This window comes from Dermacentor albipictus, chromosome 1 (genome assembly GCF_038994185.2).
Source record: "Dermacentor albipictus isolate Rhodes 1998 colony chromosome 1, USDA_Dalb.pri_finalv2, whole genome shotgun sequence".
Classification (NCBI taxonomy): Eukaryota; Metazoa; Arthropoda; class Arachnida; order Ixodida; family Ixodidae; genus Dermacentor; species Dermacentor albipictus.
Window position 1 is genome coordinate 78,073,522 of NC_091821.1, and position 12,663 is coordinate 78,086,184.

The 12,663-nt window shown below is 45.2% G+C and overlaps 3 protein-coding genes across 4 annotated transcripts in view; 1 reads left to right on the forward strand and 2 right to left on the reverse strand.

Annotated features, from left to right (window-relative positions):
• The window catches only part of CkIIbeta (casein kinase II subunit beta), a 79,406-nt gene that overhangs the window by 24,517 nt on the left and 42,226 nt on the right, over positions 1–12,663 (reverse strand). The window lies entirely within an intron of this gene.
• On the forward strand, positions 11–2,809 carry LOC139048174 (uncharacterized). The gene is made up of 4 exons (XM_070522734.1): positions 11–163; positions 777–901; positions 1,169–1,243; positions 1,508–2,809. The coding sequence occupies exons 1-4, from the start codon at positions 114–116 to the stop codon at positions 2,617–2,619; spliced, it is 1,362 nt and encodes a 453-aa protein (XP_070378835.1). The 5' UTR covers positions 11–113; the 3' UTR covers positions 2,620–2,809.
• LOC135907249 (uncharacterized) lies at positions 1,801–9,490 on the reverse strand. 2 transcript variants are annotated; one of them, XM_070522735.1, is made up of 5 exons: positions 7,273–9,490; positions 6,519–6,634; positions 5,888–6,090; positions 4,432–4,538; positions 1,801–3,281 (listed from the first exon to the last, which is right to left on the reverse strand). In XM_070522735.1, exons 1-5 carry the CDS (start codon positions 7,614–7,616, stop codon positions 3,167–3,169), a joined length of 885 nt encoding a protein of 294 aa, XP_070378836.1. In that variant the 5' UTR covers positions 7,617–9,490; the 3' UTR covers positions 1,801–3,166. The 2 variants fall into 2 exon arrangements, with proteins under 2 accessions (XP_070378836.1, XP_065295016.2); XM_065438944.2 differs by having other exon boundaries at positions 4,424–4,538; positions 7,273–9,487.

A 12,663-nucleotide genomic window follows, 5' to 3' on the forward strand; every position in this document is an offset into this window, starting at 1 on the left:
GACAGTCCCAGCAGGACAGTGCGGTTTTTCCGATTTCCGTCGGTAAAACGAGATCGACAGCGCCGTGAAGCCTGGATTAGGGCTGTGAAGCGGCAAGATGCGCAAGGGCGTCCATGGCAGCCGTCAGCAGCATCTCGACTCTGCGGGAAGCACTTTGTGACAGGTATGCATCCACATACGTAGTTCTCTGTTTTTGTCGTTACTGACTCATACGAATAATCTCGAGAAAGACGCAAATGTGTTTGAGCTAGCGAAACAAACGATCTCTTGCTCGCGCGAGCCGGCCGAGTGAAACGCGGTGCTTTATTTTTTTTTAAATTCTTTTTTGTCGTCATCTCTGTGCGGCCGCCGCGTTGTGCTTTACTTTGTTTTTTTGCTGTCATCTCTGTGCGGCCGCCGCTAGAACGCCGTCTTTAGCAACTTTACACCGTGCACACTTTTACTACTTCATAAGCGTTCAGCGAGTGCTCGTGATGTCGGCGTAGTTATCTGTTGGAGCCAAGCGCGCCTGCACTGCCGGGCAGATTTGGAAACGGCGTGCACTGTTTAAGTAGCTGATGGTGCTAGTTAGCAATCGCTGCTATTTGTCGTTTCATAATTCTCGTCGACACCGAGTATAGTAATATTTCTTGAAGAAAGCTTATGTTCGTTTAGCGAATAGCGATGTAGTACGATTTGTACTATGGCTCATTTTCCCGTGCTGCGCTTTCTGGAGTCGAGTGGCGCGTCTTATTGTGTAACGGACACATTCCAGGGGCACCTTCACCGTCACCCAGACATCCGGACTTCATACCGACGCTGTTCGTGTATACAGACCAGTTCAGAAAGAAGGACGCGGTCGACCGCCATGTTCGTACCGCGGCGCGTTCCAAGAGGAAAACAGGCGCTCCACCAACAGCAGGTATCGCCGGTTCCGGGCATACTGGCCATTTTCTGGCATTTTTGTAGGTGTACATATACTTTATGTGGGTAAAACACGTATGCAAACTGACATTCTGTTGGCCTCCCCATTGCCTGTGTATGTACGCCAAGCACTATGGCACACTATAAAGGAATATATGCAGTGGTGAAACGTGATATTTGCCCTAAGAACTACACTTCATGCCCTATCCGAGTCATGCGTTTTTGTGTGTACTCATACTATTTTATTACTCACTTTACGTCACAGGTACAGAGGTTTCAGGTCAAGGAGGAACTTGTAAAGGTCTCAGTGATGGGGAACCAGACACGTCCTGTGTTCAGGGTGAGCAGTGGCTTTTGAACTAATGGCAAGCACACTGTCACATTATGCAGCTGGAAATGTTTTCTGAGGCTCACCTTATGTTGCTCATTGCGAGTCTTGCACGTTTGCGACATATGAATTATCCATAATTTGCTTTCAGGTGACCAGGTCATTAGAGTAGTGCACTCCGCACAAAGTGCGAATGCTCAGAGTAAATGTCAGTGTTCAATGAATTGTGTCTAAAGCAATAGCGTCACTTTATTGCATTTGTTGATGCAAATGCAGGTGCAGACTCTTCATTCGACGAGGAAGGAGCAGCTGATGCACTCTTGCTGCTTGCAACATCCCCAATGCTCACTGAGCCACAGGAGGTCCTAGAGCCAACGCCCTTAAGCAGAGAGGAGAACACTGACCACCTATTAACTGAAAATGTGGCATTACAACGGAAAGTCAGGGATCTAGAACTGCAATGCAGAAAGCTAAAACGCTGCACGTTTTCTGTGGATACTATTCACAAATCGTCTTTTAAGTTTTATACAGGACTGCAAAGTAAGGAACAGTTTGAAGCACTCTTTAAGCACATTGAAAAAAATGCAGAACGCATGGTTTATTGGGATGGAGGAAAAACACAAGCAAAGGAAAGACAGCTCTCCAAGCGCGAAGAACTTTTCATGGTGCTGTATAGGCTCAGGACTGGTGTTTGTGCCAAGGAAGTGGCTCGAATCTTTGGAATTTCTCAGTCATGCCTTAGTCGCATCTTTTGTACATGGGTAATTTTTCTCGATAAAGAGCTCTCAGCATTGACAAGGTTTCCCACATTAGCAGAGATCAAAAGGCACATGCCAATGGCATTCAGTGACTTCTCAAACACTAGAGTCATCCTTGATTGCACAGAGGTGAGAATCCAAAGACCTTCAAAACTACAGGCACAGAGGCATACTTTCTCCTCGTACAAGCATTATAACACGTTCAAAGCACTTGTTGGGGTAACACCAGATGGCTACGTTTCATTTGTGCCAGATTTGTGGGGTGGGCATGTTAGTGATAGCGAAGTTGTCGAAAAATCGGGCCTACTGGGTTTATTAGATGCAGGGGACGGTGTGATGGTCGACAAAGGCTTTAGATTGGAGGGCGTTTTTCCACCATCTATTCAAATCCACATGCCACCATTTAAAATGGGGAACCAATTGTCAGCTAGTGACGTGATTGCCACCCGAAAAATAGCTGGCGCTAGGATCCATGTTGAGCGAGTCATAAGACGTATCAAAGAATTTCATTTTTTAGACAAACCACTGCCAATCAACATGCTCGACATTATTGACAGCATTTTTAGGACTTGCGCCTTTTTGTGCAATTTTCTACAGCCAATCATTTCAATCAATAATGAGAACAAGTAGCCAGCTCGCACATCTCTACTTCAAATGAGCCTCCTTTACCATGCTTATGACCAGAAGAGACCAGACTGTGTAACAACAGTGTACTCTCATACTATATCACGTGTACTTACGACGACGCTGTCTACTGTGCTACCTTCTGAGGAAATTTGTATTTTCCATCTCTAAATAAATGATACTGCTTTTTCAGTTATCTTCCATGTACACTGCACATTTATTTTGTTATGTCTATAGACGTAACGGCTATAGTTATCACCAATGCTACACAATTTGCTTAGGCCATGCTATTTCTTTTCATTTTGCCATAGAAAACAAAATACTTCGAAACAGTTTAGCCGAGCTACGAGCCGAGTTTGAAGCTTTTAAGCACACGGCAAACAACAGCACATCACAGCAACCCATACAAATTGCGGACCACACTTCCAAATCACCACCACAAACATCACTGCAACAAAGTACCGCCTCCAGCACTCATTCGTTAACGCTGCAACAGTTAGCACAAAACATGCAACTAATGTTCGCAGAGCTACACAAACACCACACAATTCTTTTAAACATTGAGGCAGTTAGCCGACCAATCCGCTCCATGTGCCAGGTTGGATTTGCGGCCTGTCCAATCGTTGACTCGAGAACTGCTCTGCTGTCCACCGAGAGGGCCTGTATAGCTGCAAAAAACACAGTATTGTTAATTTATAGGTTTAGAATCCGTTTTACAAGTCGTACAGCAAGCATTACATTGTATTAAAGCAATGAGAAGTAGCATGACGTCAACAAAGCATCACTTGTCATGGCAATGTTGAGCTATTTGGTGGGGATTCATCGTGGAAGGAAGTAAGGGGTGCAAACATGGACACAAGAGAACCAGACAACACAAACACTGCAGATAGGAGCTAAGTGTACTAGAAATGAAGCTTAAAATGAGAGAAAGTTCAGCTAGTTGGTAGCGAATCGCACTAAAAGAAAGTAACGCATGCAAACATGGATACAAGAGAACCAAACTAAGTAAATGCCATGTTGTCTAGTTCTCTTGTTGGTGTTTGCACGCCTTACTTTCTTTTATGTTGAATCACTTGTCAGAAACTTAATACCATTAGGTTAGCTTTTATTTACTCCTACAAAGAAACCCCTACAGGCCTACTCAAAGAGGCGAAAGTACTTAGGCTGTGTCAAATGACACAACTGCATATTGCAACGATTAAAATGTAGGTAGATACTAATCTCCTACAAAATTGTACAGCTTACTTTCACAGTGACATAAGAATTTTTCTGCAGCTTGTAACTTGCATGTGCTCATTATGTTTTATTTTTTTTTCGCTAATTATGCTGGTCAACATAGCTAAATCGTAGAGTTGGTTCAGTATTGCAAGTATTTAAACATGCCTAAAAACAAGAAGAGCAAGACAAATGTGCATGCTTTCAATTCCATGCTCTGCTAAAACACAGTCAACATATATATATGACAAATGCCGTGCATGAATCCAGGTGATGGACTCATGCTAAAGGAACATCCATTATACATTCACACAGTGCTTCACAAACATGCCATAGATGAAGCAGATATGTTTGAGGACCCTGTGGGTGCTCACACACATCGAGTTATGCGACAGCCCTGTAAAAGTTAAGAAATGACAAGACACTAAGTCTAAAAGTGACTGCTGCATTATCTGCTGCTCAGTGGGATACTTGTGAAGGTGATGCCCAGAGACATAGGTGGGCATTCTTATATAAATGAGACAGCCTCAGAATGACACGTGCCAAGACAAAAAGTTGCGAAAAAAGTAATAAACAAGGAAGTGGACTTTCTTACCATCAAACCTCTCTTGTATGAGTCTTTGACAGGTCTCACTGTGGATGTCTTCAATGTCTGGGACCAGTGGAGTGTCTGAAGCTTCTGGTGCCACTTCACTGGGACTGTGTTCATCCTGGAATATAGTGCTTTACATTAGACAGCGCAGATAACATGCAAATGTTAGCTTAGTGACTACCTTGAATAGTAGTGCAGCTTGAAATATACGAAGCAGCATAGTAAAGATTTGAGGATTTTGTAAACAGGTCTTTGACAGCATCATATTGCGCCAGTGGTGAGAAGCGCAACAAAATAGGTTCAGATTGTGGTCTCATACCTGGCATGCCTTATTGTGCATGGTTGTTAAACAAGCAAACTCAGTATTGTACTTCTGAATCATTTTTCACATTTTATTTATTCGTACTCTAAATGCCTTCTTTCAGGGTGAGCAAAGAACAGTTTTGAAAGTAAGCAAACTACAAGCTTACTAGCATTAGAAAATTAAAAAAAAAACATTCAGATGCAGTGACATGAACTCGTGCTAACATGTGCTGTAAATCAAGAGCAAATGTAAATATGAAAGTGCAATAATGTGCATGTTGCAGAAGGGGATAGAAAAAACTCAAGCCATACGTAGAGGTAAACAGTAATCAATGCACATCAGATATGCCAACGCAAGATTTAAAATTCTTTAAAATTAGGTTCAGCAGCTCTGTGTAGAGAAGTTATTCCATTCAGCTATAAAGCATGGTATGAAAAATCAAGGGACACTTAATACACGTAACTAAGGAAACTATGTACAGATAATTTAATAAGACTTGCCCAGCATGCTATACTCACATGCTTTGCTGCATAAGTTGCAGGTGATTGGACAGTCTCGCATGATAATTATGTGAATAACATGTGGCTATAAGAATTTATGAAGCAGGCACTGGGGAGTTCATCACCGACTTGATACCTACAGTATTACAGGAGGCGTCAAAGGTCTTGTCATTTGTAAAGGCACACAGCATTTGAAAGCCCTTAAATGTATCACACTTTGGAATTCACAGTCCCTTACTGCTGTCATGGACAAGACAAGCTATAGAATGGAAGTTGAACAGATGTTTGTGTCAGTTTAACAGTGTATATGTGCATGAATGCTCTCGCATTATTTCAGTCATCACGATATAGGTTCTGCCAGAATTTTTAAAATAACTTTGGCTTTAAAGAGGTTTAGTTGCCTCAATTAACCAAGACTTACATCACAGGTTTGCTGCATCATCTCATTGCTAAGCTTGCAGATTGTTTAGCGAGATAAAAAAGAAAGTCACCGTATATAAACACTACTGACATTAGTGTTATACTGATGCAAACTGTACTTCGCATAAAAGCACAGTAAAAGGGGCTCTCAAACTGTTCCTGTCTGTCGTCACATGCTGATGGAACACTGCTAACTCTTATTTTAACAGATCACAAGCATGCAGAGTTAAGTGTAGCACTTACAAGTGATTCTCCTGAGTTTTCTTTGCTCATATAATGGAGAAGCAGGCAGTTTGCTGCCACCTTTTCGAGATCGGCAGCAAGCAGAGATGGGTCACTCGGTGAGAGCCCTGGCAGTGGATCAAACCGCCGCCTTTTCGCACCTTCATGTTTCCTTGTGTGAAAAGTGATGTCTTGCAGAGGCAGAGGTGGCTCATGCTTTTTGACTGAAAAAAAAAGTTTTGTTTGTACAAGTACAATAACGAAATTTTAAGTGCTTCCTGTGATGTTTAGCCAACGACCACATCCATTGTAAGAAAATTAAATGTTGCAGTTTGGGATTATTTTTTCTCTATGCAGGTCTTGTAGTTAAGAATTTATGAAGCGACACCAATATGTGTTCTTAATTAAAACCAGTAGCCTATATTTGTCCACATACCAATACTCATGTACGCTGTAAACAATGTAGCTGTGTGAATGAGTTGATATTCAACAGCTGCTACCACGAATGCAAACTTTACAACACGTTAAATGGTCAACACGGTGCCACAAAGAACCGTTTGCAGAAAGGGGCCGGAAGTGTGATCACAGATTTTTTAGGCACTTTTGCCGCCTCCTATGTTAACTAATGCTTGCTAAGTAGTAGCATTCTTACCTTGGGCAGGAACAATCCAAGCACATGGAACTTCCGTGCACGTTGCCGCATCCTTTTGCGCCAAGTGAATGGCATGAAGGATTAACCCAACAAAATGTTGGCATGTGCCGCTCAGGCTGCAAGAATAAAATGGAAGAGGAGATGAGTTTTCATGCTCAACAGGTGTTCATCAAGGAAAAGATGGGATCAAGTGTTTATGAATTCGAAAGAACGGGTTTAAGTTCACGTCACTCAACGTGAAATACATGCGCCAATCTCAGACATGAGCCGCACACCACCACTCGCGCGTTGGCCTTGTAACACCATGTGCACACATTAACAGCATCATTGAACGATGCGATGCGGCTTGTCAGACAGCTATGCCGGCACGAAGTTAGGTACAACTAGCGGTTTTACAGTAAACAGCCAAACTTGAAAGTCATTCTCGTTATATGCCTCTAAATAGTGTACTGTGTGATACCGGCAATCCAAGGCTGTGTACGGTCGCAGACAAGTGCAAATTGGTATGCTGCACGACCGTGTCGATCGGTATACATGCAAATGCGCAAAAACAAGAACTCCCCGCTTTCTTCATTTACAGTATGTGTATTTTTTCAACATTTAAGCAACCGTACCTTTATATAAGCAAACAGCTAGCCCAAAACGGCAGGGCCGGTATAGTTATGAATTCCAAAATTTAACCCATCAGACTTAAATGTCCAGCACGCGGTTCATGCAGGTCGCGCTCCAGATGTAGAATAGAAAGCTTGCTCACCCTGCGGGGCAGAGGCAATGACCAGCCAGGATGGAGCCCGACGCCTTGGAAATCGCGGCGTGCACGATGTAATAGCCGCCTTTCATTGACGGTAGGCAGATACTACGCAAAAGTCCGCACGTGGATTCTGCTGACACGTCGTTGTACATGACGTTGCGCACGTATCCTTCTTCTTGGAACATCGTTCCTTTCATTTGCTGTCGCGCGAAGCGCGCTCCGCTCGACACCATGTGTTTTTCGAGCTGCGCTTCCGTGGGTATTTTGACGTTACCGAAGCGCTTTTTCCAGCCGTTCGTCACGCTGAAGAAACCTCCAGGTACAAAGCAGTCACCAGCGGGCTCCATGGCTAGCGGACGGCGACAAACTGTGCGCACACGTTGTTGCGGTTTTCACTCACACGCTGCTTGCTTGCACACGTGTCTCGCGTGCGGCGGCTGTCTGTCGCGGCGAGAGCGACGCCTGCCAAATCGTTTCTCGTGGCCACCGCACAGTGGCGCCACAATGCATCGCAAAAGGCGGATCGCGAGTACCACAAAGGTGGAGTCCGTGCCATTGCTGACAGCAGCGAAGTCTTTCAATAAAAAGTTCGGCACCCAATGGCAAGAAGCTTCATAGCGAACGTCGAAACAGCTAGGCCTAGCGTTGCCGCAGTGGTGGCAACGGGTGCCAGCGGATCTGCGTGCGAGAGTGCCGGTTCGAGGCGGCGAAGTAATCAAAACGGCAGCGGTGGTGCCTTTGCTTAATGCCGTTTCGGACCTGCGGTCGCGGCAAAACGTCCGGAAAATCGGACGGCAAGGAGTTCTTGCGTCGGAAATTTCACACGTTCTGATACGTTGACACTATGGGGTACGAGGTGGTGCCGCGAAGCCGTCCAAATGATCGGGAATCCGGAAAGTCGCTCATTGACTGTACACTGGCACCTCCTCCTGCCAACGACAGGGCGTCAAAGACGAGTCATTACTTTTCCTGTCTGCTACTCGAGCCAGCATTACCGCGACTTTCGACCCTTTCATAAAATTGCCGCTAATTTTCCCTGATAGATGCCCAAATTCCCTGAGTTTTCCCTGACTTTTTCCAGACTACTCAAAATCCCTGAGAATTCCAGGTTTTCCCGGTTTTCCCGGTTGGTAGACACCCTGATATTATATGAGGATTCGAACTTCTGACTATGGCAACCAAGCAACAGACATAGCTCAGTCACATAGCTCAGAAGATGACGCAATGCCGGAAATGAACACTCAAGAATACTGCCCCTAACTACAACTTACCTTTGCTTTACATGCACCATCGCAGCTTATAGTACTGATAGCCATCCTGAGAAAGCGTTTGGCAAGCAGATCTTGCATAAGCAAGTGTCTGTGCTCATGAAAAACTAGTGCTTCTGCAGCTTTGTTAAGTGCAGTTCACATGCTTTGTGCGCGCTGGCTGGTCCGTGTCGCATTTGCCTGCTGCGACGTGATGCACACTTGTGCTCTGAAAGCTGGGTCAGGGAAGATGTGTTCAGCCTTTCTCTACACAGTGTTGTGTGCTGCACAGCCATCACTCGTGTTTGAGTAGGTTTTCAAGCACCCGACAGCTACACAACATGTCGGCATTTTTGCAAATCACATGCGCAACGAGAAAGCACGCAGAGAGTACCGAGAGACACCCATCAACTTGCAAATGTTGAGCGAGCAACGCGCCTGGGTGCCTAGGTGCAATTGAGAGATCAGCAGTTGTACACGGTTCTGAAACTTTTGCCATATCCGCATCGCTACCGCTCACCACCAGGTGCACGTGTCGTCTGCCTAAGAGCTAGTTAAAGACTGCTAATAAGGGAAATTACACAATTACCAGTCCTGCGGCTTTGCCAAGGTTAAATTGATAGTATATGCTATGCAATTTAGGCAATATAGCCCAAATGAAATTCCACTGCAGTCAGCCTTTAAGACCAGAGAAACAAACTACCATCCCGATTTTACTGATTTTTGGCACCCAACGGTCTTTTCATTTGGCAAACCCCAAGGTCACCTTCCAGAACACAGTGGGTATTAGTATGAATAACTTATTACTTTATTAGAAGCTTATTTACACTCTACCTTTATGTTTTTTGACGACAAATTCTTTTTGCTGAGGGAGGGAATTTGCATTGGTTTCTGTATGGTGCCAATTTTATGCGATATTTTTTGGTCCCAGGTAGACTGCACACTAGACCATGCATTTAAAGAACGTGGGAAGGTTTCATATGTTTTTAGATTTGTAAATGTTTTTTTATTATTGCTAAAGCCACAGGCAGGAGCCTGTACAAGCACCAAGTAGAAGTGATTTCAGGACTTCTTAACCGACATCGGAATGGACTGACCTTCACACATGAACTTCCCATTGTTAAGAATGGCGAGCTGCCAAACAAGATTGCCACACAGTTACGACAGGGCGACACGACGCGCATCTCCCCCTCACCGTCGCTGCAGCTGGGAGGCGTTCGAAGAAGCGGCCTTTGTGGTGAAATCCGCCTCCTTCCTCCAGCCCCTTCGACATTGTGACGGAACTAGTTCGGTGTATGAACAATGATTCCGGAGTTCCCCAACGCGGAGCTGATTTGACACGCATGGACAAGCTGCCGCGGGAACGACGTATTTTTGTGCTTCTCACGCTTCGGCGTGGCGCCGAACAACGAGCGACCCTCGATCGGCACCGATAATTCCCGGAACGGCAACCCTCCAACGCCGTCGTTTGGGCTTCGGAATGTGTGTGCCTTTGTGTTTGTAAACTGATCTGCAGAGCAGCGGCGAGTTGGTGATGAGTAAACGAACAGTCGCCGCGTCGTATGACCGGCGGATCGAGTGTATAAAAACTGTGGTTGTGCGAATGCTGAGGACACTTCTCTTGAGCAGTCATGTTAGACTGATTCACTTCTCTCATGCAGTCATGTTGGACTGATACTCTTTTTCTCAAGCAGTCATGTTAGACTGATTTAATTTCTGTAAATAAACCCTTTTCCCTCGTTCTCGATGAGAAGCAGTTCTTCACTTCATCAACGATCTCAGCGTAAATAAGTTGGACGACGGCATGGGACAGCTACCTTCGAATTCATGCCGTACTCCAATCTTGGCAAAGGACCACGGACGATGGGATTGAGCCCCCAATCCTGACAACTGGCTGACAGCGGTGAGATGGACTTTGCGACATGGTGCTGTATCTGCGGTGAGTGCTTGGTTTTTGCTTTGACTCTCTAGGCTTCATTTTGTGGTTGTTCTGTTTAGAACAGTAGGGAAGCTAGATTGTTGTGTGTTAGCTAGGTTGTGTTTTCCTAGCTAGATTTAGAGAGCAGAATCAAGGCAGTAAAGCAGCAGTCATGGATTTAAGGACACTGCTGAGAGACGAGTTGTTGATTGTTGGTGAGGAACTGGGCCTAGATGTACGCAAGGAAATGCTCAAATCGGAATTATTGGAGCTAATTTCCAATCAGGCCAGTGAGGAAGATATTGAAATGGGAATGGAACTTCTCAAAAAGAGAGAGAAACGGGAAAGAGAAAGAGAGGAACGGGACAGAGAAAGAGAAGAACTGGACAGAGAAAAGCGAGAGAGAGAGGAACGCGATAAAGATCGCGAGTTTCAGTTAAGAAAAATGCAACTTGAACTTGAAAGCAAACGTTTGGAGTTGTCTCAAGGACGTGAAGGCGCTCTGGGACGATCAAGTGAGGCAGAATCGTACCGCATGGACAGGCTATTAAAGCCATTTGAGGTCGGGACCGACATAGGCTTGTTCTTAAGCAATTTTGAAAGGACTTGCGAAAAGATGAACTTCGGCCCGAGTACATGGCCACAGCGGTTGTTGTCTATGTTGCCGTGTGAGGCGGCGGAAGTAATCGCCAGATTGAGTGTGCAGGATGCATATGATTATGCAAAAGTTAAGGCTAGTCTCCTGAAGAAATACCGCCTTTCACCCGAAGCTTTTCGGCAAAGGTTTACGAGCACAGGCAAGAAAGATAGCGAGGGCTATCCGGAGTTTGCATATAGCTTAAAGGCCAACCTAGTCGAGTGGCTTAAAAGCGCGGAAGCGTACGACAGCAGAGACATGATCATTGAATGCATGTGTCTAGAGCAGTTTTACAAAACCATCCCCCAAGCTGTGAAACTGTGGGTGCAAGACAGAGGTAATGTAAACACTGTGGAAAGGGCGGCTGAATTAGCCGAAGAGTACGCAACCCGCAGAAAGTTGAACGCCGAGGAGGGAAACTGGGACGGTCGAAATGGACCGCGGAAACCATTTCCGTTCAAAAAGGGTGCGCAAACTAGACGATCAGAGCCTGTAGACATGGCGGAAAAGCCCGCAGAAAAGAGCGAGGAGAAACTTAACGGAGAAACCGCACAAAAAGAACAGAAAAGAAAATTCGAATCTGTTAGACCAATTCGCTGTTACAAATGCAACAAACTGGGACATATAGCTGTAAACTGCGAGAAGTCTAGCGTAGTTTTTTCCTACGTGGAGGAAAAAGATGAGAATATGGAACTTTTAAGTCCGTATCTCCACAACCTGCAAGTTAATGGAAAACCATGCCGAGTGCTAAGAGACAGTGCCGCCACGCTGGACATTGTCCATCCGTCTTACGTGATGGTAGATGACTTCACCGGAGAAGTAGCATGGATAAAACAGGTTGTAGAAGAACACAGCGTGTGTCTGCCCATGGCCAAAGTCAAAATCAGTGGACCATTCGGGGAGCTAGAGACTGAGGCTGCAGTTTCCAAATTTTTGTCACTGCAGTATCCCTACATCTTTTCGAATCGTTCGAATCAGTTACTGCGTGACAGAGGGCTCAAACTGGGAGAGGGCATAGTACAGGCATTGACCCGAGGCCAAGCTCGTAAGATTGCGGCGCTTTCGGCTGAAAATGCTCAAGCTCCTCCAGCGGAAGCAGAAAAGGGGATAACTTCAATACCCGAATCCGAGCTAGGCCCGAGGGACAAAAAAACAGATGAGGAGAGCCTGCCAGCTGACCAGCTCAATGAGAGCGTAGCACTAGAGTGTCAGAGTTCTAGCCTGCAAGAAGAGCAAGCAGACGCGCTCACAAGCGAGACAGGGTCGTTATTATCACCGGCCTTAAAGAACTTTGATCAACTCTTACGCGTGGATAGAGAGTCACTGGCAGCTGAGCAAAAGAATGACGAGAGCTTAGCTAAATTACGTGACACAGCTAAAGAAGGCATTGCTAGGCGCAACGTGACGATACATGAGAGAGGAGGATTGTTGTATCGGCATTACAGAGATCGAAAGGGTAGGATTTTAGATCAGTTAGTCATACCTACTAAGTATAGGGAGGACCTTTTGAGTCTTTGTCATGGAAATGGGTGGTTCGGCCACCTAGGCATAAACAAATCAAGGGAAAGATTGCTTATGGAATACTACTGGCC

Coding starts and splice junctions, on each gene's coding strand:
- LOC139048174 (XM_070522734.1), top strand. CDS start 114: ATGGCAGCCGTCAGCAGCATCTCGACTCTGCGGGAAGCACTTTGTGAC. Junction 164..776: donor CGGGAAGCACTTTGTGACAG/GTATGCATCCAC, acceptor ACCGTCACCCAG/ACATCCGGACTTCATACCGA. Junction 902..1,168: donor AGGCGCTCCACCAACAGCAG/GTATCGCCGGTT, acceptor TTTACGTCACAG/GTACAGAGGTTTCAGGTCAA.
- LOC135907249 (XM_065438944.2), bottom strand. CDS start 7,616: ATGGAGCCCGCTGGTGACTGCTTTGTACCTGGAGGTTTCTTCAGCGTG. Junction 6,635..7,272: donor CATTGCCTCTGCCCCGCAGG/GTGAGCAAGCTT, acceptor TTATTCTTGCAG/CCTGAGCGGCACATGCCAAC. Junction 3,282..4,423: donor CATACAAGAGAGGTTTGATG/GTAAGAAAGTCC, acceptor TGTTTTTTGCAG/CTATACAGGCCCTCTCGGTG.